The sequence below is a fragment of the Panthera onca genome, chromosome C1, assembly GCF_046562875.1.
Source record: "Panthera onca isolate mPanOnc1 chromosome C1, mPanOnc1 haplotype 2, whole genome shotgun sequence".
In the NCBI taxonomy this organism is placed as follows: Eukaryota; Metazoa; Chordata; class Mammalia; order Carnivora; family Felidae; genus Panthera; species Panthera onca.
In genome coordinates this window covers 187,655,886-187,682,776 of record NC_138346.1, presented here as the reverse complement: position 1 = coordinate 187,682,776, position 26,891 = coordinate 187,655,886, and the positions used below count along the sequence as shown (strand labels likewise).

Here is a 26,891-nt window from a genome sequence, read left to right as displayed (position 1 = left end):
GGCTCAGTCAGGCGTCCAACTCTTGACTTCAGCTCAGGTCATGATCTTACAGTTCATGGGTTTGAGCCCTACATTGGGCTCTGTGCTGACAGTGCAGAGCCTTCTTGGGATTTTCTGCCTCTGTCTCTCTCTGCCTCCCTCAAGCTCTCTGCCCCTCCCCCACTCTCTCTCTCTCTCAAAATAAATAAACTTAAAAACATTTAATGTAATATATCATATCAATAGAATAAAAAATTTCAAGCTACATAGATCATCTCAATACAGAAAGACCATTTGACAAAACCCAGTACCCTTTCATGATTAAAACACAAGCTAGGAATCGAAGGAAACTTCGCCAACCTGACATAGAGCATTTCAAAAACCCACAGCTAACATCATATTTAGTAGTGGAAGCCTGAACGCTTTCCCCCTAAGATCAGCAACATGACAAGGATATCTGTTCTCCCGACTTCTATTCAATGTTGTACTGGAGATTCAAGCCAAAGCACCTAGGCAAGAAAAAGAAATAAACAGCACCCAGACTGGAAGGGAAGAAGTAAAACTATCTCTATTTGCAGATGACATGATTGTGTATATCAGAAATCTAAGGGATCCACTAAAAATTATGGGAACTAATAAGTGAGTTCAGCAAGCTTGCAGTGTATAAGATCAACACACAAAACACAGTTTTCTTCTACACATTTGAAATGGAAAATCCAAAAATGAAGAAAACAACTCCATTTATAATAACATTTAAAAAGGTCAAATACTTATGAGGACTTTAAGAGACAAAACAGACGAACATAAGGGAAGGGAAACAAAAATAATATAAAAACAGGGAGGGGGACAAAACAGAAGAGACTCATAAATATGGAGAACAAACTGAGGGTTACAGGAGGGGTTGTGGGAGGGGGGATGGGCTAAATGGGTAAGGGGCACTAAGGAATATACACCTGAAATCATTGTTGCACTATATGCTAACTAATTTGGATGTAAATTTAAAAAAAAAAGAAAAAAGAAAATTTAAAAAAAAGGTAAATACTTAGGAATGTATATAACAAAGAGTGCAAAACTCATACTCTGCAAACTACAAAGCATCACTGAAAGAAATTAAAAGAAGTTTAAATAAATGGACAAGCAACTCATGTTCATGATTTGGAAAACAATATTATTAAGGTGATCATACTTCCCAAATTGATGTACAGACTCAATGAAATCCTCATCAGAATCTCGGCTAGCTTCTTAGTAGAAATTGACAAAGCCAATTCTAACACCCATATGGAATTGCAGGGGATCCAGAAAACCCAAAATAATCTGGAAAAAGAATAACAAAGTTGCAGGACTCACACTTCCCAATTTCAAAACTAACTACAAAGCAGCAAATATCAGATAAATGAATAGAATAGAATAGAATAGACAGTCCAGAAATAAACCCATGTGTCTAAGGTCAACTGATTTTTAACAAAGGCACCAAAGACCATTCAATGGGGAAAGAATAGTCTTCAACAAATGTTGCTGAAACAAATGAATAGCCACATGCAAAAGAATGAAGTTGGACCTCTACCCAAACACTATATACAGAATTAACTCAAAACGGATCAAAGACCTAAATGCAAAAGCTAAACTATAAAACCCTTAAAAGAAAACATAGGAGTAAATCTTCATGGCCTCAGATTTGGTAATGGACTCTTAGGACAACAAAAGTACAAGTAACAAAATAAAAAGTAGATAAATTAGATTTCATCAGAATAGAAAACTTGTGCATCCAGGGTCACCCTCAAGAAGGTGAAAAGACAACCTACAGAATGGCGAAAATGTTTGCAAATCATGTATCTGATAAGGGACTTGTATCTAGAATATATGAAGAAGACTTACAACTCAATAATAAAGAGACAACCCAATTTTTAAACGAGCAAAGGATTTTTAAAAAAAATTTTTTAACATTTATTCATCTTTGAGAGACAGAACGTGAGTGGGGGAGGAGCAGAGAGACAGGGAGACACAGAATCTGAAGCAGGCTCCAGGCTCTGAGCTGTCAGCACAGAGCCCGATGCGGGACTCGAACTCACTGACCGCAAGATCATGACCTGAGCCAAAGTCGGATGCTTAACTGACTGAGCCACCTAGGAGCCCCTAATTTTTTTCTTTCTTTATTTTTTGGAGAGAGAGAGAGAGTGTGTGTGGTTGCACACACGCACGTGCACAGATGTTGGGGAGGGGCAAAGGGAGAGAGAATCCTAAGCAGGCTCCACATGGGGCTCAACGCGGGGCTCGACATGAGGTTTGATCCCACCACCCTGGAATTGCAATCAGAGCCAAAATCAAGAGTCGGTCATTCAACTAACTAAGCCAGGCACCCCAGATGAGCAAAGAATTTGAATAGATCTTTCTCCAAACAAGATCTACAGATAGCCAATAAGCACATGAAAAGATGTTTGACATGATCAATCATCAGGGAAATGAAAATCAAAACCATAAGGAGATACAAATTCACACCCACCAGGATGGCTACAATCAAAAAGATAACAAGTGTTGGCAAGGAGAAATCAGAGCCCTTATACACCACTGGCGAGAATGTAAAATTGTGTATCCTGTTTGGAAAACAGTCCGGCAGTTCCTCAATTAAACATAAGTTTCCAGGGGTGCTTGGGTGGCTCAGTGTGTTAAGCATCCATCTCTTGATTTGGGCTCAGGTCATGATCTCGAGGTTCCTGAGTTTGAGCCCCGTGTCAGGCTCTGTGCGGACAGCCTGGGATTATCTCACTCCCTTTCTCTCTGCCCCTCTGCCTCTCACAGTTTCTCTCTCTCTCTCTCTCTCTCTCTCTCTCTCTCTCTCTCTCTCTCCCTCTTTCAAAATAAATAAACTTAAAAAAATACATATGTCCGCACAAAAACTTGTACACAAATGTTTATAGAAACATATTCGTAATGCCAAAACGTGGAAAGAACTCAAATGGTTAATGACGGATAAACAAAATGTGGTCTATCCGCATGGTGGAGTATTATACAGCCATTAAAAGGGAATGATGTACTGACACATGCTACAACATGCGTGAGCCTTGGGAATACCATCTTCAGTAAAGAAGCTAGGCACAAAAGACCACATATTGCATTTTCTTGTATTTCACTCATAGGAAATGTCCAGAATAGGCAAATCTATAGAGGTAGAAAGTAGATGAGTGCCTGCTTAGGGCTGAGTAGGAGGGCAAGAGCTCAAAATTTCAGAGTTCTTCCTGAGGGGACAAAAAAGATCGGATCTAAAATTGACTATGGCTGCACATATATGTGAATACTAAATTCACAATTTAAGTGGATAGATTTATGGCATGTGAATTATATCTCCATAAAAGTGTTAAAGAAAGAAAGCGTGAAGGCAGGGAGATCAGTGATCAGTGAGTTCCAGTAGTGCAGGCAAGAGGTGGTGAGCCGGGGGGACGCGGGGGGCGGAGAAGGAATGCACAGGAGGAAGAATCAGGGGAGGGGGTTGACTATGGCAGGGAGGGGAAGGGAAGAATCTAGGATTACTGCCAAGCTTCTGTATAGATGACTGGGTTGATGGAGTTACCAGTCACTAAAAAAAAAACAGCAGCTAATGCTTACATGGTACTTACCTGCCAGGGGCTGTTCCGGGCACTTTGTACATATGAATTCCTTCAATCTTGAACAACCCTCTTAGGTAGGCACCACTGTTATCATCCCCATTTTACAGGAGAGAAAACAAGCTTGGAGACGGTAAGTAATTTAACCAAAGTCTGACAGCTAGGAAATAGCAGAGCTAGATTCAAACCTAGCTATTCTGATTTCAGGGTCTCTCTCTTAAGACGTAATGCTATGCTGCTTCTCTAGCACAGTGGAAAGGGGCCAGACTGGGGTAGAATACAACTTCCAAATTCAACAGATGCATTGATCGTATGCGGCATGCCCCGGGTCCCGGGTCCACATTTCCACTGTGGCCTCCTAGCAGCCAGAGCCCCGCTACAGACAAGGCGGCAATCTGCGGGACAGAGCACCCAGTTTCTCAGCCTCGGCTGCCCACACCTGTTTGGGCTTCAGTCCTCACTGTTTCCCTCAGTGGTTGTATTCCTGCAGGGGACGGCCTGGGTTGGGCAGGGGGTGGAGCAAGAGACCAGCCCAGCAGCACAAACTTGTTTCCAGAGAAATAGTGGGAAAGGGAAGAGAAAAGGCCAAGGCACACCTCTCCAAGCCTCAGTAGGCAGATGGCTGGGGAAGGCCTCCCTGAGCACGTTATCCAAGGGGCCCCACTGCAGCCCATCCAGGCCACAAAAACGGAACTCCCGCCAGTCAGCCCTGAGTCATTCCCCCTTGGCCCCCCAAGGAAGGGGTGATTTCCTGCCTCGCCCTCCAGCCAGCTCAGGCTCCTCCCACCGGCTGTGGGTCCTCTTATCTCACCCAGGCCCTCTCCCAGGGCAGAGCCGGCCAACTAGGGGGCTGGCTGCAGGGGCTGGTCTGCCTGTTCCCACAGCAAGAAACGTGGACTCAGGGGTCAAAGAGAGCCCGGCAGGTCAGGAGCCAGGATGTCTCATGGAGGATGGAGGACAGAGGGCTGACCTGACCAGGTCCCCTGCAGCTCTCTCACTTGGGGTCACTGCGGGACAAATACTGGTCCTTTTCCATTTACCTGAAGTAAGCCTCTCTTGATGCCTGTTTTGAACTCAGCCTCCTGCTGCGGGAGAGACTCACACCAGGCCCTGTGCCGGGCACATACTATTAAATAAATGAATGAGACAGAAGAAACAGTGGTCCTAATGAGAAGAAACAGTGGTCCTAATGAGAAGTGCCTCTGTAGTCTCTAAAAGAACAGGCTTTGGAATCAAACAGATCTGAATTCATATCTCAGCTCTGCCCCTTAAGAGTGACTTTGGACAACTCATTTAACCCATCTCGGCTTGCATTTTAGCTTCTGGAGAGTAAGGACGAGGGCCTGATAGAGTCATGGTGTGAAGAAATGAGACCGTGCAATAGCATGGTGCTGACAAATAGCTAGTGTTGATTAATACTAGGTGTTGATTAATGCTAAGATAGGGGGTGAGGGAGGAAGAGGCAGGTTCACTCCCAGCCAGCTTTTCCCCGGGAGGAGTGAGTTAGGAGGACAGTTCCCCTTTGGCAGGGTTCTCAGCTCATCTAGCTCAGATGGAGGCCCAGCACAGCTGTTCACATATAAAAGCAGCCCGACAGAGGCACAAAACTCTGGAGAGAGCCAGAGGAAGGAAAGATTGTTCATAGGCCACCCAAATGTCCTCAAGGCAGCCCTTTGGGACCACCTTTTCCATTTATATCCAGTTAGAACAGCTCAGTCACCATTCCACATCCTCAGGAAGTCCACACCCTCCTGTTTTTACTAGGACCCCTCCCATGGTTCACATCCTCAGGATCACCTCTCAACCTGAATTCTGCGACTGCCGTCCTATTTCTCCACTCCACAGGTGTCATTTTCTCCCTTTGTTCCTAAAACACCATGAATTAAGGTTGTGTGTAGAGGACACTTTTGTTGAATGTTTTGAGGGTGTTCTAGGGATTCTGAGCATTCGCAGAGTAGGGAATAAACTTCAGACTGAGTATTAGTCATCACTGTTCTGGAACTTTCCTCCGACAGTCCTTCGACTGAAAATCTCACTGGTGAGGCTCTCTTCTCCTCAGGTTGCCGTCCTTCACTTCCTAGCACTCTTCCTTTTTCTCTGGAGTTACCACAATATGCTCCAAAATTCCCACCAATTTCATATTCAGCAAATTTAGCTCTCTCACTCCCTCTTATCAAGGCCATGCCCAAAGGCTCACTCAGTTGTTCATAATCACAAAAGAGCTGCAAGGCCTCTGGAAGGAATATGAATTTGCCTCTCTCTTTTTTAATTAGCCTTTCTCCTCTGTTACATATAGTTGGGGGATAAGAAAAGACTCCCAAGGAGTCATGACTTACGGTCAGTTCTTGAATCACAAAGTTCCAACAGGCTGAGAGATTGGAGGGTCCTTGTGTCTGGGGGAGCAAGGGACCAAATCCCTGTGGTGGAAAGGTGATTGGGTTTGGAAAATAGTGAAGGGAGCATTGTGGGGAAGAGATTCCAGGAAGGGGAAGATAAAAGGTACAAGGGCCTTTTATGTTCGAGCATCGAGAGAAGAGTCTTGATCCGAAGGACCCTGTGGAGCCATGAAAGGATTTTAAGCAGGGAAAGAATAAAAGAAAATTCGAGGTTCAGAAAAGGCACTGAATAAGGAGATTGGACCATTCACCAACTATCAGAATAGCAAATTTAAAACAACATGGACAAAGGTGTGGAGAAAATACAGTGCTCTGACCCACTGCTAGAACAATTGAACAAGTAGAACAATCATTTTGGAGAGAAGCTTGGTGATGCTGGGAAAGTGATGGAGAGATGGAGAATCCAGGGGCCTGGAGCTACCTATCCCAGACTGTCTCACTGGTGCTGGAAATCTTGGAAAAGGGGGATACAGGTATGGGATCATGAGCGCTATTTCTGTTCCCAGCTCACTATTCAGCGACATCATGTTAGCAGCTTGAAATTGGCCACGGCGGAATATTTGCACCAAAAAAGCTGTAAATGCTACCAAACAGGGCTCCTTCCTGCCCCCAGAGAGTGGTTTAACAGCACCCTGCCATGTGAGCCCAGCCTCATCCAGCAACCCCTTAAATTCTCTGAGCAATGGCTACACAGAGATCAAATCCAGGCTTTTGTAAGCCGGGGTTTTGGCTTTATATCCCAACAGAAAAGCCTAGGCCTGCTGACCGGGGCCAGACCTTGAGGAGCCTACTGGAACCCTTTGGCCAAAGAACAGGCAAACCTAAGCAGTCTCCTTTCACCCAGGACTCTTCTAGTTCCTGCTCGATATTCTAAAGAAGCAAAGGACTGGGGAAGGCACCGGTGATGCCTAATACTGAGTCTGAAGTTTACTCCCTACTCTGTGAATGCTCAGCTGTGTGGAAACAGAGAAAAATGGACATGCGACAGAGACAGGTAGCTGGACCTCCTTTCATGCAGGAGCGCAAAGCCCCCATCTCGATCCTCAGATAAAGCCCCTTGTCTTGCGGGTTCTACATCCTAAACCACTATTATACTGCCTCGCTGTAGAGGTCACAGACACAGTAAGGCTTGGATGCTGGAGTGAAGGAAGAATGAAGATTTGAGGACAACTTTCAGGTTCCAGGCTTAGATGCCAGGAGCCTAGGGTGAGATGCAGAACATAGGAAGGGAAAATCCAAAAGGGTGTATGGGAGTTAGAGATATTTGCATTTGGGACTTGGTGAGTTTACGTGAAGTGCCTATGGTACAACAAACAGAGGCATCCAATAAGTAACTGAGAATTCGAAGTTCAAGAGAGTGGTACAGTCTTGGGAGTAATTGGTCTGTAGATGGAATCGAAGCCATGAGATCACTCAGGGAAATAAAGGGCAAAGCAAGGACACCTGGGAAACAACAACATTTAAGAGAAAGAGTAAAGCGGGGCGCCTGGGTGGCGCAGTCGGTTAAGCGTCCGACTTCAGCCAGGTCACGATCTCGCGGTCCGTGAGTTCGAGCCCCGCGTCAGGCTCTGGGCTGATGGCTCGGAGCCTGGAGCCTGTTTCCGATTCTGTGTCTCCCTCTCTCTCTCTGCCCCTCCCTGGTTCATGCTCTGTCTCTCTCTGTCCCAAAAATAAATAAAAAAAAAAGTTGAAAGAAAAAAATAAATAAAAAAAAATTTAAAAAAATAAAAAAATAAAAAAAAAATGTTGAAAAAAAAATTAAAAAAAAAAAAAAAAAAAAAAAGAGAAAGAGTAAAGAAAGGAAGAAACTGGGAGAGAATGTTCCAGGGGTAGGAGGAAACCAGGAGAATGTGGTACATTGTAGAAGGCAAGGAAGGAGGAGAATATCAAATGTTGCAGAAAGGTTGAGTGTGATAAGGATTGAGACGAGAGACACAATGAGGTTATTGTGGCTGGTTGAGAGTGAAGACAGTGGTAGGAGATAAGATTTAAGTAAGCTTGCCCACGTCAAAGCAGGACCTTGTATGCTGCTACAAGGTGTTTGGATGTTATCCTAAGCACAGTTGGAAATCATCAGAGGGTTTAAGCAGGGGAATGAAGAAGTTTGAATTGCATTTTAAACATCTCTCTCTGTCATGTGGAGGACTGGAGGACAGACGGCCCCCAGGTAAGAGGGAAGGCGGTAGGAAGTTACCGCAGTAGTCCAGGCTTGGACTAGCATGGTGGGAAGTGGTAACTAGTGTTCAGATTCACGGTACGTTTTGAAAGAATATTGAATAGGACTTACTAGTGAACTGAATGTAGGGTAAGAGAAAGATAGGAATCAAGGAGTATTGGGGTTTTTGGGTTTGGTCAATTGAGTAGACGGTGGTGCCATTTACAGAGGTGGGTAAGACTAGAGGAAAGAGAAACAAAATCACAGGCTTAGGGGTGGGAACCAGAATCAAGAGTTTTATTTTGGCCAACTTAAGTATAAGATGCCCATTAGACACACAAGTAAAGATGCCAAGTAGGTAGTTGGCAGTCCAACCTGGAGCCCAGAGGAAGTCACAGCTGGAAATACTACTTTTGAAGTCATCGGCATATACATAGCATCAAAGCATTGGGACCCTGTGAACATGAAAGATGTGTTTCCCCTCTCACTTGACCTAGAGGTTGGGTGGCCCTTGACTGGGGGCTGGGGAGGCATCCGAAGTCATCCCCATTGGACAGAGGAAGCTGGTCCTTGTAACCTGAGAGCTGGACAGGAACCAGAACAAACCTGGCCTCAGGGACTTCTTGCAGAGAAACAGTGCCAGAGTAACTAAGCCCTCACAGGAGGGCTAAAGGATTTCCATTTACTCCCTCCAACCCCCCACCCTGCCCCTCCCATCTCTCTATAAGTAACATTAATTCAGGAGGAGGAGAGAAAGGTGATATTGAGGCCACTTAGCCTGCAGAGCCAGCAACGGTAGCCCCAGAGGGGCTAAATATGGGAGTTAATGTGACCTGCACTCCCCTCTACCCCTGCAAGAGTCGAAGCTCCTGAGAGGTGGCATAAAAGCCACCCATAATTAGAGCAGTCCCTGCCTGGGCTTTGGACAAGGGATCATACCTACTCTCTTGCTACTGATGTGAAGAAGATAATCACAAGCTGAGCCACTGAGACCAGTGCTTCTCAAACTTAAATGTGTATTTGAATCATCTGGGGATTTTGGTAAAGTGCAGACTCTGTTTTAGTAGGTCCAGGGTGCGGCCTAAGATCCCACATATCTAACAAGCCCCCAGGTAATGCTGTTGCTGCTGGTCTACAGACCACACTTTGAGTAGCAAAGGACTAGAGGCAGCAGTGGAGACGACACACAATGGAGGGTGCACATCCAGTTTCAGGGAGAATGTGTGCACAAAGTTACAGAACCCATTAAAGTGGAAATAGCCACCATTTTGTTATGGTTGTGAGGCAGTCATTTCCCGGTGGATTTACACCTTCCAGTAGCGTGGTGTGGTCGTTAAGCACTTGGATTCTGAAGCTTGACCTCCTGAGCTTTACCTCTCAGTAGGTCTGTGATCTTGGGCAAATCTTTTAACTTCCCTGCATCTCAGTTTCCTCATCTCTATAATGGAAATAAGACTATTGTGAGGAGGAGCTGAGTCAATAGATATAAAGTCCTTAGCACGTAACAGCATAGTAAGTGCTCAGTAAATGTTGCTATTCTTGTTGATAATACGCCCTTCTATAACAGTTGACATAGAAACACACAGAGGCTTAGTCTCCTCCTGGTACACAGTCAAAAATGTAACCCCCATCTCCCTCCCAAAAGACCTGTATCTTCTCTTTCAAATTCCTCCTACCCTCCTGCCCACTCCCACTCTCCCTCCCCTGGCCCTTGGCCCCAGTGTGGTCTGGATGGGCCCCACAGGGGCAGGGACAGGGACAGGACGTGGGGCTGTATCTGACAGGAACCTGAGGGGCTGGCCCGGGAGGGGATTGGGGCCCGGCTTCCTGAGAGGAGGATGGGCTAAGGCAGGCACACAGTGCCGGAGAAGATGCCCTCCTGGGCCCTCCTGGTGGTCACCTCCTGCCTCCTCCTGGCCCCCCAAAACCTGGCACAAGTCAGCAGCCAAGGTGAGGTGTGTGGAGGGTGGAGACCACTTGTACCCAGGAAAAGGGAGCCCTGGGAGGGGTGCAAGGTAGGAGGCTCCCACTAGTCCCCTACCCTTGCCCATAAACATGCCTGGGAGGACCCAGGGCCCAACTCACCAGCTGTTCCTCAGATACCTCCTTGCTGGCCTCGGATTCAGAGCCCCTGAAATGTTTCTCTCAAACCTTTGAGGACCTCACTTGCTTCTGGGATGAGGAAGAAGCAGCATCCAATGGAACATACCAGCTGCTGTATGCTTATCCAGGGTATGTGCTGGGCTGTGCCACACTCCCCTGTATCTGTCCTGTACTTACCTCAGCCGAACCCAGCCCCTGTACCTTCCCTGCATTTGGCCCTATAAGGGGACATGCCCTCAGTAGCTACTTAAAGAACAGATGTGCTTTGGATAGTACCAGTTCAGCCCTGCATAACCCCCAATCCCACTTATCCCAGGCACTGAGAAGAAAAATGACAGTAATGGAAATAGAAGTTGGGCTTGGGCCCAGACTTGGGTCCTCAGAGCCTGTCATGGTGGCCATGTAGGTAGAACAGACTTCTCCTACTCCCACAGGGAGAAGCCCCGTGCCTGCCCTCTTAGTTTTGAGAATGTGCTGCCCTTTGGAACTCGATACGTGTGCCAGTTTCCAGCCCAGGATGAAGTTCGCCTCTTCTTTCCACTGCACCTCTGGGTGAAGAACATGTTTCTGAACCAGACTGTGACCCAGCGGGTGCTCTTTGTGGATAGTGTGGGTAAGGGCCATCCTCCTGTCACCCTGGCCCCTCTATTTGATGCCCTCATCCAGCTCCTAGGATCAGACTGGTTGTGCTCTCTTGGGGCAACATGGATGCCCTTCATTACCAGATGCTAGAGGCACCTCAAGATCCCCTTATCATTCTTCCCAGACTTGGCATCCAAAACTAGACTTCATTTCACACCAGAGACAACCTGTGCCCCACCCCCCATCATTAACCTATTCATCTACTCATTCAACAGTTACAGACTACCTACTATGTGCCAGGCACTGTGCTAGGTGACAAGGATACAGAAATGAAGAGATCCCTGCTCTTGAGGAGCACTGAGTCTAACAAACCTGAAAAGAGGCCACTGTTCTAGTGATGAAAGGAGAAAGGATAAGGAGTTTCCTTGCCCTGGCTTCCAGGAGAGCAATGGTCTGTGATCCTCTAGAACCCAGGGGCTGCCTGCAATCCAGCTTCCAGCTCCTCCCTCTACAGTCCATGGGTTGAACCATAGACTATGGCACTCAGAGAGTTCTGATGTACCCTGTCTTGCCCTCAGGCCTGCCAGCTCCCCCAAATATCATTAAGGCTGTGGGCGGGAGCCAACCAGGGGAACTTCAGATCAGCTGGGAGACCCCAGCTCCCGAAATCAGTGCTTTCCTGAGGCACGAACTCCGCTATGGCCCCAAGGATCCCAGGAATTCCAGTGCTCTCACAGTCATGCAGCTGCTGCCCACAGAAACCTGCTGTCCAGCTCTGCAGAGACTAAACCCAGCCCCAGCTCCGCACCAGCCTCCGTGTGCTCAGCCCATGATGCCCCAACAGGATCGACCAGAGCAGACCTCCCCAACTAGAGAAGTATCTTGGCCTTCTTCTGCCCTACCTCCTATCTCCTACCCCTAATTTTGCCCCAAGAAAGGACAGGCTGTACTTCAGGGATTCCAGATTGGGTTGGTCTTTGGGGAGTTAGTATGGGCGTGGGAACCATGTCTATTTAGGAATCTCCCACTTTGGGTCATTCATACCAACAAAATTGAGTGTTTCAGGCCTTTGAGGTCATGGGGCTTTCCCTAAAAGTTCTGAACACCACTTGAAACCCACCTACCTGGCCCCTAGTCTGTGTGCATATCTATCCAGTGGGGAACTGGGCATCTCTCAACAGGTACACTGTGGGGCTTCAAATGTAAGAGATGGAGGCTGTCTTGGTTGAGAGGCAGACCTAGATTCTGAGGCTGGGATTCTTCTCCCAAGGCTTCATCTCTGACAGTGATGAGTGGAAGCTGCCTCATCTCAGGGCTCCAGCCTGGTAAATCCTACAAGCTCCAGCTGCGCAGCCAACCTGACGGGGTCTCCCTCCATGGCTCCTGGGGATCCTGGTCCCTCCCCACAACTGTGGACCTGCCTGGAGATGCAGGTGAGTCGACAAAAGAATGGGAAGATGGGGAGGAGATGGAAAAGATCTCTAGAGAGGCCTGGACTGGAAATGGAAGCTCTGAGAGCCACGGTCCTTCCTGATGACCTCAAACTTGCCACTGGACAGAGTGTACTGTATTCAAGGAGAGAACAATGAATGAAAGTAAATATTCCAAGTTATGTGTGAAGATGATCTGGATGCTCTGTAGAGCGGGAATGTGTTGGCCCTGATGGGACTTCCTTCTGTTAACTTAGTGGAGATTGGACTGCAGTGCTTTACCTTGAACCTGAAGAATGTTACCTGTCAGTGGCAGCAACAGAACCACACTAGCTCCCAAGGCTTCTTCTACCACAGCAGGGCGCGGTGCTGTCCCGGAAACAGGTGAGAGCTGAACTGCTGATTGAGCTTGATGTAGTGAGAGAGAGACAATCACACAGAGAGAGATTGTTCGTGGTCCTCTTCACTCCCCTCCTTTATCCCAAAGCCAACTGGCCTCCACGCCCTAATCCTCGGATAGATACTTTACCTTCTTAATCTCCCTCCATCCCCACTGGAATGCCTTGGTTTCGTTCAGATTTAATCATGTCACCTGGACCACTGCAACTGCCTATTTTCTCATTCACCTGCAATTTACCCCTCATGCTGCTGACAGAGTGGCCTTTGTTAAACTCAAACTTTGAATGGTCTCCCCTACTCAAATAGGTACTGCAGCCCTCCATTATCTATCAAATCCAATCAAAACCTCGCCTTCAAGAATTACGACCAAGCACCTCACTGATCTGTCACCCCTCCCATATCCAATCTAAAACCATGTCTTATTGATTTTACCTATTAAATATCTCTAGAATCTGCCTGCTTTTCATCACTGCCATTCCCCTAGCTCACTTGGGCTACCAGGAAGACTTATTAACTGGGCACCTCTTGAATCCTCCACATCATTCTCCACATAGGAACTGCAGTGATTTTTTTTTTTTTTTTTTTTTTTTTTAGAGAGAGAGAGAGAGAGCTGGAACAAGTGAGTAGGGGAGGGGGGCAGAGGGAGAGAGAGAATCTTAAACAGGCTCCTGAGCTAAAATCAAGAGTTGATCAGACATTCAACTAACTGAGCCACTCAGATGCCCCTGGAGTGATCTTTTAAAGTGCAAACATGAATATAACACTCTTGGCTTTAAAGTCTTCAATAGCTTCCCACTAATCTTGGGGAAGGAAGGAAGGAAGGAAGGAAGGAAGGAAGGAAGGAAGGAAGGAAGGAAGGAAAGATAAAGAACCCTATTGTGGTCTTATAAAGTACCGAAAGACTTAGCCCCTACCTATGCCTTCAACTTCACCTTACATTATGCTGTCTTTTCCTCTCTGACTCTTTGGTCCCCTGCTATCTGCCATAGTCTCTCCTACCTCTGGGTCTTTGCACTTGCTATCTACCCAGCCCTCCTGTCTTAACTTCTACTTACCCTTCAATTTTCAACTCAAATGTCACCTCCTCAGGGAACCCTCCCCTGATCCTCCCCATTGGGTCCAATTATACATATTGTACCATACACCTCTCCTTCTTAAGTACTTATCATAGTTACAATTTTACATTCATACTTTATGGAGTTATTTGACCGACATTATCACTCTTTCTCAGAACTCCAATTGAGAAAGGCTGATCTTGACTATACATGATCCCTAAGGGCAAAGTCAATGTCTGCTTTTACTCACCAATGTATTCTCACCTACCACAGTGCCTAGAACATAGAGGGTACTCAGTAAACAGATGTTAAATTAATGAATACTGAAAAGAACCACCATTAACAGCTTTAATGTATTCTTCCAATTTTTCTATGTACTTAAACATGTCTATACACAACATTTAATTTTCAATATAAGTTGGATCCCATTATATTTGTGGTTTGCTAACTTACTTTCTTTACTTAAAAATATGTCTTGGAGGGGCGCCTGGGTGGCTCAGTTGCTTAAGCATCCAACTTCAGCTCAGGTCACGATCTCACAATTCATGAGTTCAAGCCCCACATTGGGCTCTGTGCTGACAGCGCAGAGCCTGCTTGGGATTCTCTCTCTCTCTCTCTCTCTCTCTCTCTCTCTCTCTGCCCCTCCCTCGCTCATGCTGTGTGTGTGTCTCTCTCTCAAAGATGAATAAACATTAAAAAAAATTTTAGTATGTCTTGGAGCCCATTACAAAAAGATGTAACTCATTCTTTTAAATAACTGCACAGATTTCCATAGTCTAGAAGTGCCATGAATGGATTAAAGAGGAGCAAAACTGAAGTCATCATTTCTTCTACCAAAAGCTGCTCCTCCTTCTTTGTCCTCCACCCTACCATCAACTTGGTTTTTCAGGCCTGAAACATGGGAATCACTCTGGACTTCTGCCATTTCCCCACCCTCCAGATCCAATCAAAAATGGTCTTATTTCTACCTCTTCAGTAGCCCCTCAATCCATATATTTTACTCCACCCCCATTGTCACAACCCCAGTTCAGGTCCTCATCACCTCATACATGGAAACCATAAAAGTGTCCTAATAGATTTCCCTGCTTCTAGTCTGCCCTCACGAATTCTTTCCTACGACCTGCAGTTACAGTGATCTTCCCAAAGTACAATGCTAATTATGACAATTTTTCAGTTTAAAAGTCTTAAATGTCTCCATAATCACTGTAAGATTAAGCTCAAGCTCCTTACAAAGGTCATAAGGCCATCTATGACCTTAGTCTGCCCTCTCCCATTTACCACTCGCCACCAGGCCCTCTAAGCTAAGAGCATTCTTCACACTTCTAATTTCCCCCAAAGCACTATATCTCTTATCTGTGCACAAGCATGTGCCTCGTATGTCTCTCTGTCCCCTCTGCCTATCCTATTTACAGTCCAAGATGCAGTCTAAGCACTGCCTTGTCCAGGAAGTATTCTCTGACCCTCCCTGTCTGGGTTAGATTATCCTCCTTGATATGCCCCCCCAACCAGCCAGTGCACACCACAGAAAAATACCATCTGTCTGTTTTTCTGCCTCTTCCACTGGAATGAGAGCTCCTTGATTATTCCTCTATGTATTCATAGTGCCCAGCACAGTGCCTGGCACATGGTATCAATTATTTGCTGAATAAAGAAGTAAACATATAAATATATTAATAAATAATTTTAGTAACAGCTAGCCATTTAGGCATTATAATCAGGAAGGAGACATGATTCACTTGTGCAATAAACGGTTATTGAGGGTGACTATGTGGCAGGCATTGGAATAGAGTAACAAATGAAACAGAAAAGTTTCCACAATGTTGGGGCTTACATTTTAGTCAGGGGGAAAGGAAGGAGTGACAAAGAAGTAAAGAAATCAAGAAACAAGGTTATATGGTAGAGACTAAGTGGGGTGGGGGGTGGGTGCTAATCTAGACTTTATGGTCTAGAGAACCTAGAGACCACACCTAAGTGGCAAAAAAGAATGAGTCACATGAAGACCTAGAGTCAGAGCAACCCAGGGCAAGGTGAAGTGCAAAGGCAGTACATGTGGCATATCCATAGCACAGAAAGAAGGCCCATGTGGATGAAGGGTGGTAAACGGGTGTGAGAATTATAGGAGAATGGCCAGGTAGGGAAGAGTTAAATCATATAGGGCCCTGTGGTCCCCGGTATGGAGTTTGGATTCAAGGTGGGACAGAGAGCCATTGAAGGATTTTAAGCAGAAGAGTGACGTGATGTGATTTTCATTTTAAAAAGATAGGTTTCTCTGTGAAATTATAAAGAAGTACAGACAGAAGCAGAGTCACCAGTTAGAACTTTGCCTTAATCCAGGCAGGAGACAGAGGTAGTTCATCTCACGTGGCAGTGTTAAAGATTTCAGTAAGTGGACAGATTTGTGATATATGCTGGACATTAGCAGATCAACACTTGGGAAGCAAATTCTGGTAGCTATGTGGAGAACAAACTGAAAGGAGTGGACAATGAAGGCAGTAAAGCCAGTTGGGGAGGATGTTGTAATAATGTTATAGTAAACTAATATATAGAGGTGACTAACAGAGCTGCTGTACAATAGATTAAAAACATAAGTATGTTTCCACCAGACAGATGAAGTCTCTTTGAAACAATCCAGTGAAGTAGGTGTTATTAATCCATTTTATCGGTGAAGAAATGGAAGCAAAGATCAATCAAACAATCTACCAGAGTTGTATACCAATAAGCCAAGACATGAACTCTATAGCTCATGCTATTTTCATGTATCATCTAGCTCTTTCCCTAAGAGTTAGAGGCTGGACACCAAAGTAAAATTCAGAAAACAAAACACCATGGCAGGAAGACAGAGAAAGGTCTGGAAGCTGAGGGAGGAGTCACATTATGGTCCCTACAGGCCATATCCCCTGTGGGATGGGAATTATCAGGATTAGTCTCTGATGCAGGCCTGATTCAATAACTCTATGGGGATGATTCTTAGGGACCCCATCTGGGAGAAGTGTGAAGAGGAGAAAAATCCAGGATTACAGCCCTCCCAGTTCTCTCGCTGCCACTTCAAGTCACGAAATGACAGTGTTATTCACATCCTTGTGGAGGTGACCACAGCCCAGGGTGCTATTCACAGCTACTTGGGCTCCCCTTTCTGGATCCGCCAGGCTGGTAAGAACTTTCTTCCCTTCTCCTCCCACATAGTTCCTGCCCCAACCACTCCTGACCCCTTGCCCAGCATCACCAGTTCTGGTACTTCTGACCCATGGCCCTGGTGGCATGATATCTCATGCACAGAAGGGCTTAGGCCAGTCCTGCTGGCATCCCTGTAGTGCTCATCCCCACTCCAAACTTGCACTGGAGGGAGGTCTCCAGCGGGCAGCTGGAATTGGAATGGCAACACCCATCATCGTGGGGAGCCCGAGAGACCTGCTATCAGCTCCGATACACAGGAGAAGGCCATCAAGACTGGAAGGTACGATCGAGGGGAAAATGCCCACAGATGTCACTACACACGGTATTCCTGAGTTTTATTGGATCTGTTATCAAGAGTGAAGGTGTCCATGTATCTATGTCTGGGTTTGTAGATCTATGTTTATCTGATTCAACTGGTATCTTAATCTCTCTTTGACATTTGATACTGTTGACTACTGCCATTTAAAATTTTGCCTTCCCTTTGCCTTTGGGATCAGTTTCTCCGGATTCTCATACTATTTCTCTGGCTGAACCATCTCACTCTTTCCTGCTTTTATTCTCATTAACCACACATATATACAACTTCTTACCAGACAGCTCTACATAAAAGCCCCCAGGGGCATTTCAGACCCAGTATATCCAAAACTAAACTCATCTTCCTCCCCAAGCTTATTTTACCTTTTTATTGAGGTATAAGTTACATTCAGTAAAGTACACAGATCTTAAATATACGATTAATTTGTACATGTATACACCCACGTAACTATTACCCAGATCAAGATAAAGGTTATTTCTAGCATCCCAGAAGCTCCTTGTGCCCCTTACAGTCACACACCCCCCCAAGGCAACTACTATTTTGACACCACTACTATTTTGATAAGTTTTCGCTGTTGTTGAACTTAACAAAATGGAACCATACAGTATTTCATCCTCAAACTTACTTCTCTGTTCCCTATCTGACAATGGCACTACCACTTACCCAGTTATCCAAGCCTGGAGTCATACTGGACTCTTCTTCCTTTTCCCTTGTCCCTTCCCTCCATTTATCAAAAAGTAAGTTGAGTTTATTGTACCGACAGTCCTCACATCCCTACTACCACTGCCTTCGCCTCATCTTTGACCACCCAGCCTGGCCCTCCATGCTCTTAGCACACAGAACTACTCTGTAACCCCCAACCAAGCAACTCAGGCAGCCTGACATGCTTCTTCATGTTCCTATAGTCCCCTACTTATATCATCATTATAGCACTAATTACTTGTAATAATTTACTGGTTTGCATGTCTTCCTCATTAGACTTGTGAGAAACCATGTTTCATTCATCCTTTTCCCCAGTGCCCAGCCCAGCACTTGGCATATCACCAGCAGTTCCTAAGTGTTCGCCACATGATTGCTAGTCTCCCTGCCTGTCCACACGACGTTTGTTCTCTCTGTTTGGAATCTGTCCTTGTGCCCCCAGCACCTAGCATCCGCTCCTGGATGCGTGTTACTTGTGAACAATCTGTGTGGCCCTGAGTATCTGAATGTGCCCGGGGTTTCCATCGCCCGACCTGGACCCTGGTGAGCACCTCTGGCGGGATGTCCGCGTGTCCTGGTCAGTGTGTGTGTGCTTTGGGGTCAGGATGAGTAGTTAGTTCTCCGTGCAACGAGGTCTGTGTGCCAGTGTGTGTGTCGGGGCGCGTCTAAGGCCTGGCGTGCCTGGGGAGGGCGAGACCGCTGTCAGGGAGAGGCTCTCCGCCAGGATGCATGTTTTCTGTCAAGGAGGCTCGTTGAGGGGAGGGAGGGAGATCCCCGAAGATTCAAAGCTGTACGCTTCTGGCCAAAAGGATGCCAGGCTCTCGAGGCCGCGACGCCGGCAGGCCGCCGCCCGGAGCCTGCCCACCGGCTCCTTCCCCCTCCGCGCAGGTGCTGGAGCCGCCTCTCGGCGCCCGGGGAGAGACCCTGGAGCTGCGCCCGCGCTCCCGCTACCGCTTACAGCTCCGCGCCAGGCTCCACGGCCCCACCTACCAAGGCCCCTGGAGCGCCTGGTCAGATCCAGTGAGCGTAGACACTGCCTCCGAGACTGGTGAGGGCCCGGCCGGGGCAAGGCGCTCTGCGTCTGCGCTACTGGAGGGGCGCTGGCGCAGCGAGGGGCGGGCCGTGAGGGGCGGGGCCGGGGTGGGGTCTGGCCGGCCTGGAGGCGGGGCTCCAGCCTGGGGCGGCAGAGGTCTGACTGGTTTCGTCCCTTAGCCTGGATCTCCTTGGTGACCGCTCTGCTCGTGGTGCTGGGCCTCAGCACCCTCCTGGGCCTGCTGCTGCTGAGGTGGCAGTTTCCTGCGCACTACAGGTACCGCCCCGGTCACGCGGGAGACGGGACCGTGGTCCGGGTGGGGCCAGAAGCCTCTAAACAAGCATCCCAGGGTTTCTCAATGACACCCGCCCTCCCGAGGACCGCAGGGCCACACCTGTGGCTTCAGCCACCTCCGGCACGTCTCCCCTGGGAGTCGCACCGCCTGCTTACACTCTAACATGCCCGCCATCCTGGACACCTCAAACAACCCCACCTCCTGGCTCCTCATCTCAGCAACAAGGCTTCTGTCTGTCCACCCATCGCTCAGACCAGAACACTGGACACCTCCCTCCCCTTTATCTAGTCTGGCCTGGTCTGGTCATTCCACCTCCTAAACCTCCCTCAAATAGTGGCCCCCTTTTTCTAGCCCTACAGACACTACCGGGCTCACTGAAACAGAACCTCTTCTCCCTCCAATCTAGCCTCACACAGCCACCCAAATAGTCTCTTTAAAATGCGCCTGGGTGGCGCAGTCGGTTAAGCGTCCGACTTCAGCCAGGTCACAATCTCGCGGTCCGTGAGTTCGAGCCCCACGTCAGGCTCTGGGCTGAGGGCTTGGAGCCTGGAGCCTGTTTCCGATTCAGTGTCTCCCTCTCTTTCTGCCCCTCCCCGTTCATGCTCTGTCTCTCTCTGTCCCAAGAATAAAAAAAAAAAAAAAAAAAAAAAAATGCACACATGGATTGGCTACTCCCCTCCTTAAGTCTCATGACTAGCTCCCCAGGGTAGAGTCCAGACTCTGGAATGACAAGCAAGGCTCTGTAAAATCTGGCCCCTGCCAGAATTTGCACCCCCTCACCCCCACACTGTGCTTCAGCCTTGCCAAACTGTTGGTGATTTCCTCCACAAATCAAGTGGTTTTACTTCTCAGTGCAGGGGATATGATGTCCCCTCTGCCAGGAATACCCTCCCTGGATGACTAATACCCTTTTACCTTTAAATAACTTTCTTCACCAACTCCTAGAAAACTTTCCTAACCCTCACCTCTTGGCTACTCTCTTTGTGCCCAGTACAGACTTCTATCACAGTACCAGTAGCATTTTACGGTATTTATTTCTTTATATGTCTTCCCTCTACCTTACTTGGTCATCTTTAAATCCTCAGCACAAAGCCTGCCAAATAGCACATCCTTAAATAAATATTATTAATGACTTGTTTATATGGGAAGACTAAGGCTGAGAAGAAATGCCATTGGAAGTTATAAACAACTAAAGATAGAGAAAACAAACAAAAACATTAGGATAGCATCCTTACGCTTCAGTCCCTCCATTGGTAACATCTCTTGGTTCTTGAAGGCCTAGCTCAAAAGACAAGTCCTCCAAGCAGCCTCTTTTGGTGACCCTAGGCTAGGTTAGATGTCCCTCCTCTGTGCTCCCATCTCTCCTTGAACATACATGTCTTTCTTTGAATTTTTAATCCACTCATATGTATGAGCAGACCAGATTGTAGCCTCTATGCAGGTAATCAGCATAATAATCAGCAGGTAATCAACAAAAAAATTGGGGGAGAGGAGGAAGGTGATGCTGCTGAACCAGGCATACTCAGTTCCTTGTCCCCAGTTTGCCAGATAAATCACTCCTCCCCTTGGAGAGATACGAATGAGGTAGCAAAAGAAGCCTGAAATGTTCAGCTAAAGTCTTTCCATGTGGAAATATGAGCCGAAAGAATTGGAGGTTCCCCCAACATACCTTAATCCATACTCTTCCCAGAGAGACCACCTTCCCCAGTGACTTAGTAATAAACCCCTCTGGTTCTCTTCATTCACCCATTCAGCTAATTTTTTGAGCACCTACTCTGGGCCAGATAGTGTTCTATACCTTGGAGGACTGAGCAAATAGACAAACTCTTTGTGCTCATGGAGTTTATATTTTAGTGGAGTGAGACAGACACCGCCCCCCCCCCCCCGGCAAAATGTGTAATAATATAATACATATACAATAAGTGCTATAAAGAAAAATAAAGCAGAGCGGGAAATAGGGATGGGAAGGGAGGTGATAGTATTTTAGACAAGGCAGTCAGAGAAGGCCTCTCTGACAGGATGACATTTGAGCAGAGGCCCAAATGAAATGAGGAAACAAATCAAGAGGCAGAGAAAATGGCAAGTACAAAGGCGCTGAAGCAGGGGTGTTTGAGGATACTCAAACCCCTTTTTTGAAACTCCCCACCACTGACTGCCCTTCCCTCCTTTTCACCTATGCTCCTCTACCTTCCTTTATTGCCTTGACTACACTCTTACCTCTCCGAGCCTTACTCCCTGATCTCAGCTGCACGCCCACCTCAGTGGTCTCCTCCTCCCTCCTAATTCACTCCTGTAACTTAGTCTCCTTCTCTTCCTTCTCCCCAAGGAGTCTGAAGCATGCCCTGTGGCCCTCACTTCCAGACCTGCACCGGGTCCTAGCCCAGTACCTTAGGGATACTGCAGCACTGAGTCCAGTGAGTGCATTCCCTTCCACCCTCCCCACCACCAGCCCTGCCTGCACCCGGACCCTTTCCCCACGTACGCTTTTCCAAGACCCCTGCCCACCAGCATACCATCCCTAAGCTCTACCCCCAGCCTAACCCTCCTTCCTGCACAATCCAGGTCTTCCTCCCACAGGACCTGCTCTAATCTGGACTCCTTCCCCCCCCCCCCCCCATCTCTCCCAGCCCAAGACTGCAGTCTCAGATGCCTGTGAGGAAGTGGAACCCAGCCCCCTTGAAATTCTACCCAAGTCCTCAGAGAAGACTCCCGTGGCCCTGTGTTCCTCCCAGGCCCAGATGGACTACCGAAGACTGCCTCCTTCTTGCCTGGGGACCATGCCTCTGTCTGTGTGCCCACCAATGGCTGAGATGGGGTCTTATTGTACCACTCACATTGCCAACCATTCCTACTTACCTCTAAGCTGCTGGCAGGCCCCTCTCTCCCAGTACCCTGGACAGATCCAAACCCACCAGACCTCTTTTCCCAACCTCCCTACCCACTCCAACCCCACAACACAAACCTCTCAGACCTCACGTCTATCCCCCTCTGTCTGTCCTCATAGTTGGGCTCCACGACACTGACCACTGATGACGACCTTTGGTACTGCTGCTGACATAAAGCCAGGACCCTCGCTTCTCACGCCAGGCTCATTTGACCAAGCTGTTCTAATTTTCACCCGTTTTCTCTCTCCTCTCTAATGCTGGACTCCTTGAAAAGACATCTCCACATCCCCACTTCCCATTTGCTCTTCAGACTAGTTAGTTCCCCTACTTTGCTAAGGAAACTACCCAGGCAGAGTTCACTTCAAACTATGAAATTGCAAGATCAAGTAGGATCTTATCAGTCCTCAATTTATTTGATCTCTCTGTGGCATCTGTCATGGTAGCTACTCATTTCCCCTTTAAATTCTCTCCTACCTTGGCTTCCATAATATTGCCATCTCTCCTGGCTCTGAGTATAGGAGTAGTGAAAGCATAAACTCTGGAATCAGAACTGGGTTCAATTCCTCTCTTACCCACTTGTTAGCTGTGTGACCTTGGGCACATAACTTAAAGTCTTTGAGCCTTGGTTTCTTGTTTATTAAAATAGGGATAACGACAGAACCTCACAGACTTGTGAAGAGAATTGAGATAACCCAAATACAGCATAATGCCTAGGACATAGTAAGTGTTTAATATATCTGAACTATTGTAATTATTCCTTCCTATTATTCTCTTATCCAGGCATGTTTTCCACCCCTTAATTATTATAGTTCTTCAAGAGTCTATTGATTTTCCTATAAGCTGATCATTCCAAAGTTCTTATCTGCAGCCCTGACTTCTACTACAGTACCTGTGATGCTTTATGCAAGTGACTGTTTACATGTTTGTCTCCCACTACTAGATTGTGAGCTCCTTGAAGGCAAGCAATGTGATTTATTTGTCTTTTCCCCCCAGCACCTAGAGCAGTGCTTGGCGCATGGGAGTAGGCCTTCAATAAATGTTTTCTAAATGAAGAAAATCTTTCTGGACAATGCCCCCTTAACCTCATGCCAAGCTCCCTCATTCTCTAGGCCATTCATTTTCAGCAGTAAATGTGCTTAGGCCATTCTGTTTATAGAGTCCCCTGACTCATTCAAATTCACAAATAAATGGTATTTTTTGCTGGCTCCAAACATACCCACTGTATTAGTCAGGGTCTTGGCAGAAAGAGTACACTCGAACTGGGCATCTTGATGAGTTTAATAAAGGCCATAGTTATAAAGATAAGGCAGGATTTAGGAAAACCATCAAGGACTAGTGCAGCACCCGAGCCCTAGCAATAACTGGGAGCTGGTACCACCCCTAGGCATCAAGCGGTAAGGGGGGAGTGTGGTTACCAGATAGTGAGAGAGTAGCTCTAAGAGAGGGCTGCCTGATAGGAGCAGTGGCCTTTGGTAGAAAGATACAACCAACCTGTAGGGACATGGCAGGGAGGGAGCCGGGAATAAATAGCTCATGCTCACTCTACCCCCATCCTCTGTTCTCCTCTGTATTAGTTTACTAGCACTGCTGTAACAAAGTACCACAAAGTTGGTGGCTTAAACAACAGAAATGTATTGTCTCACGGTTCTGGAGCCTGGAAGTTCAGGGTGTCATTAGGGTTGGTTCCTTCCAAGAGCTGTGAGGAACAATCTGTTCTGGGTCTCTCCTCTAGCTTCTGGTGGGTTTCCTGGCAATCTTGGTGTTCCTCGGCTTCTAGAAGCATCACCCCCAACTCTGTCTTTATCTTCACATGGCATTCTCCTGTGTGTATCTGTGTCTAAGCTTCCCCATTTTATAAGGACACCAGTTTCACTGGATTAGGGCCCACTGAAACAACCTCATCTTAACTAATTATATCTGCAATGATCCCTATTTCCAAATAAGGTTCCACTCTGGAGTATTGGGGTTAGGAATTCAACATATGAATTGGTGGGGGGTGGGGAGACGCAATTTAATCCATAGTATCCTCCCATTTGTGGAACCCAAACAGAAACCAAAGCCCAAGGTAATCCATTGAGGTAAGCCATATAAATCAGCCTCACAGGGTACAGCGCATGGTAGATAGGGACAAAGAGTGGGTCTGAATGGGACAAATGGATGACATCCAGTATACTTGTTTTCCAGAATTCCTTCCACTAGCTATGGTCAAGGCTCCAACTCTATTCCTAGGGACTCAAGACTAAGATTGAGAGCCAAACCACTAAACTTCTCACCTTTACACCCACTCAGCCATCATGTCCTCACCACTTTTACTTCCTAGGGTCCATCTCCTCCATCTCTACTGAGCTATTGCTACAGCCTTCCAACTAATATCTCTGCCTCCAGTATCTCTCCTTAAACCCAACCTGTATGTTACCTCCAGACTGACTTTCCTATTCATCCCACTCCATACCTCTAAATCTTTAGCTTCACTCTTCAGAACCTGATCTCCTCCTCTTCTAGTGTTTCCCTACATTAGGATTAAAAGTGTTAACACAACGCAAAGCACATAGTAAATACTCAGTGTTTATTGAGCTATTTTTATTATCCCAACTGGGCTCTTCTACCCCCTGGATGTCACCAAATTTTATTCCTTCCATACCCTTTGCTTTCCTAGATTCAAGTCCTTCAGGTGGGAGTTCCCCCATCTAATCAGCAACTTGGCCTCTAATTATCCTTTTTTAAAGCCTTGTTCTCCTTCCCTCCAGCCTAAGACTAGTGCAGTACCCCAGCACTAGCAATGGTGGGGAGTGGGACTACCCCTAGGCATCAAGGAGGGAGGGTGGAGGGGAGTGTGGTTACTAGATTGTGAGAGAGTAGCTCTAAGAGAGGGCTGCCTGACAGGAGCAGTGACCTTTGGTAGACTAGAAAGCCTTCTTTCTTTCCTAGACTGGAAAGCTCCCTGTGTTTTCTATCCCACTTCTTCCTGGGTAAGGTAACCCAGGCACCTTGTTCTATCAGCTGGCCCTTGCCTGACTTCTTTCACCTTCCTTGGCTCTTTTGCCTTCACCTTCAAATATGCATAGGCCTGTTGGTACTGGTTCCCTCAAGTTCCCATGCTCTGCCCCTTTCTCAGTCCCAAATTTCTCACATAAGTATCCCATGCTTGCCGCCTCTACTCTGTCCCCACCCCCACCCTTCTTTCTGCTGCCCCTTCCCCAAGTAAGCATTCTTCTGATCCAGCTCTCTCCCAGGTCACTGATGACTTATATGTCAGTGGCCAAATCTGGCCTTTTCTGTCATGATTCTTCTTGACCATTTTGCATATATGAAATTCCTCCCCCTTGAAGGTCCATGTCAGTATAATCTCCACTGGCTTCTTTCATTCTTTTATTTTAAAATGTATGAATTCCCCAAGGTTGTCCCCTTACTTACCCTTTCCTTTTTCTCTACAGTTTCCCTTACTCCAGAAGCTTGCTGGCCCTGTCCTGCATTCAGATATGTTTTGTTTGGCCCTTCCCTATACAGAAACTCACTGATTCCACAATGCCCAGCAGATAGAGTTCAAACTCCTTAGCTTTTAACATTTGAGGCCCTGACCAGCCTGACTCTAGATAACCTTTTCTCTGGGTTTCAGGGGCTCCCAGTTGCCAACCCCAAGTCGTCTAGGTAATTGGAAATAAACAACAACAACAACAAACAGGAATGCTTCAAAGTCAAAGATAATAACGATAGTAAGTTTGGGCTAAGAGCCCTAGATTTTTCTCTATCATCATCAGAGTTGATCTAAGGTAATGATTGAAAACATGATTTTTCTAGCCTCTCTCTGGGACAGTATAGCATTTGGTTAGGAGTGCAGGGGCTAGCCAGATAGTTTGGCTCCACTATTTATTTTGGGCTATATGCCTTTGGGCACATTTCTAACCTTTCTCTGACCCAGTTTCTTTCTCTATCAAAAGGAGATAGAGTATCTGCCCTATGGGATTAAGGATTAAGCTCAATAATGTGTGTAAACTGTTTAAACACAGTCGTTAGTAGATGGCCAATAAATGGTACCCATTATTATCTTTATTATTGCTGCTTCACCTCTAAGCACATTCACACAATTCATTCAAGTCATTATTAGCAGATTTGACTGAATGGGAGTCAAACCTGGCTTCCCACAAACTGTGTGGTCACAGGCAAATCCCTTCCCTGGGCCTTGGTTTTTCCATCTGTAAAATAGGGGTATGTTGCCAGAATGGGGAGGATGCACCACGCACAAGTTAGCCTAGTGGATCTTCAAAATTCCTGACACCTCTAAAGCCCCATGGGGGTAAAGCCACAATGTCTTTCAGAAGGCAGTTCAATCCTATCTCCAGACAGGCAAGTCTGAATCCTGATCTTTTTTCTTAACCTTAAGGAATTCATCCCTTTTTCAGCTTCATTTTCCCTGTTTGTAAAACAACAACAAAACTGTTTTTTAAAACTAACACACGTGGGGCGCCTGGGTGGCTCAGTCGGTTGAGAGTCTGGCTCAGGTCAAGATCCCAGGGTCTACGGATAGAGCCCCACATCCGGTTCCCTCAGAGAAACCCTGTTTAGGATTCTCTCTCTCCCTCTCCCTCTGCCCCTCCGCCCCCTCTCAAAAAACAAAAACAAACAAACAAACAAACAAAAACCCCACACACGTTACGTCCTTCCTGGCAGTGTTCCTACAGGCACCAAACTAACTAGGTCTGACCTTCTTTCTGCTCCTAAGCTTCTCAACTCGTTCCCCACCCCTACCCACCTGCCTCCTTTCCCTTCTCTGAAGGGCTCAAGTGCTTTAGG

General features: G+C 46.8%; 1 protein-coding gene across 1 annotated transcript; it reads left to right on the top strand.

The window, feature by feature from the left end:
• Positions 1-9,944: 9,944 nt before the first annotated feature.
• On the top strand, positions 9,945-26,500 carry MPL (MPL proto-oncogene, thrombopoietin receptor). The gene is made up of 12 exons (XM_060621213.3): positions 9,945-10,079; positions 10,229-10,361; positions 10,667-10,845; positions 11,393-11,691; positions 12,085-12,247; positions 12,502-12,628; positions 16,670-16,848; positions 17,010-17,152; positions 18,776-18,935; positions 19,100-19,196; positions 21,542-21,629; positions 21,843-26,500. The coding sequence occupies exons 1-12, from the start codon at positions 10,001-10,003 to the stop codon at positions 22,236-22,238; spliced, it is 2,043 nt and encodes a 680-aa protein (XP_060477196.1). The 5' UTR covers positions 9,945-10,000; the 3' UTR covers positions 22,239-26,500.
• The last annotated feature ends 391 nt before the right edge of the window (positions 26,501-26,891 follow it).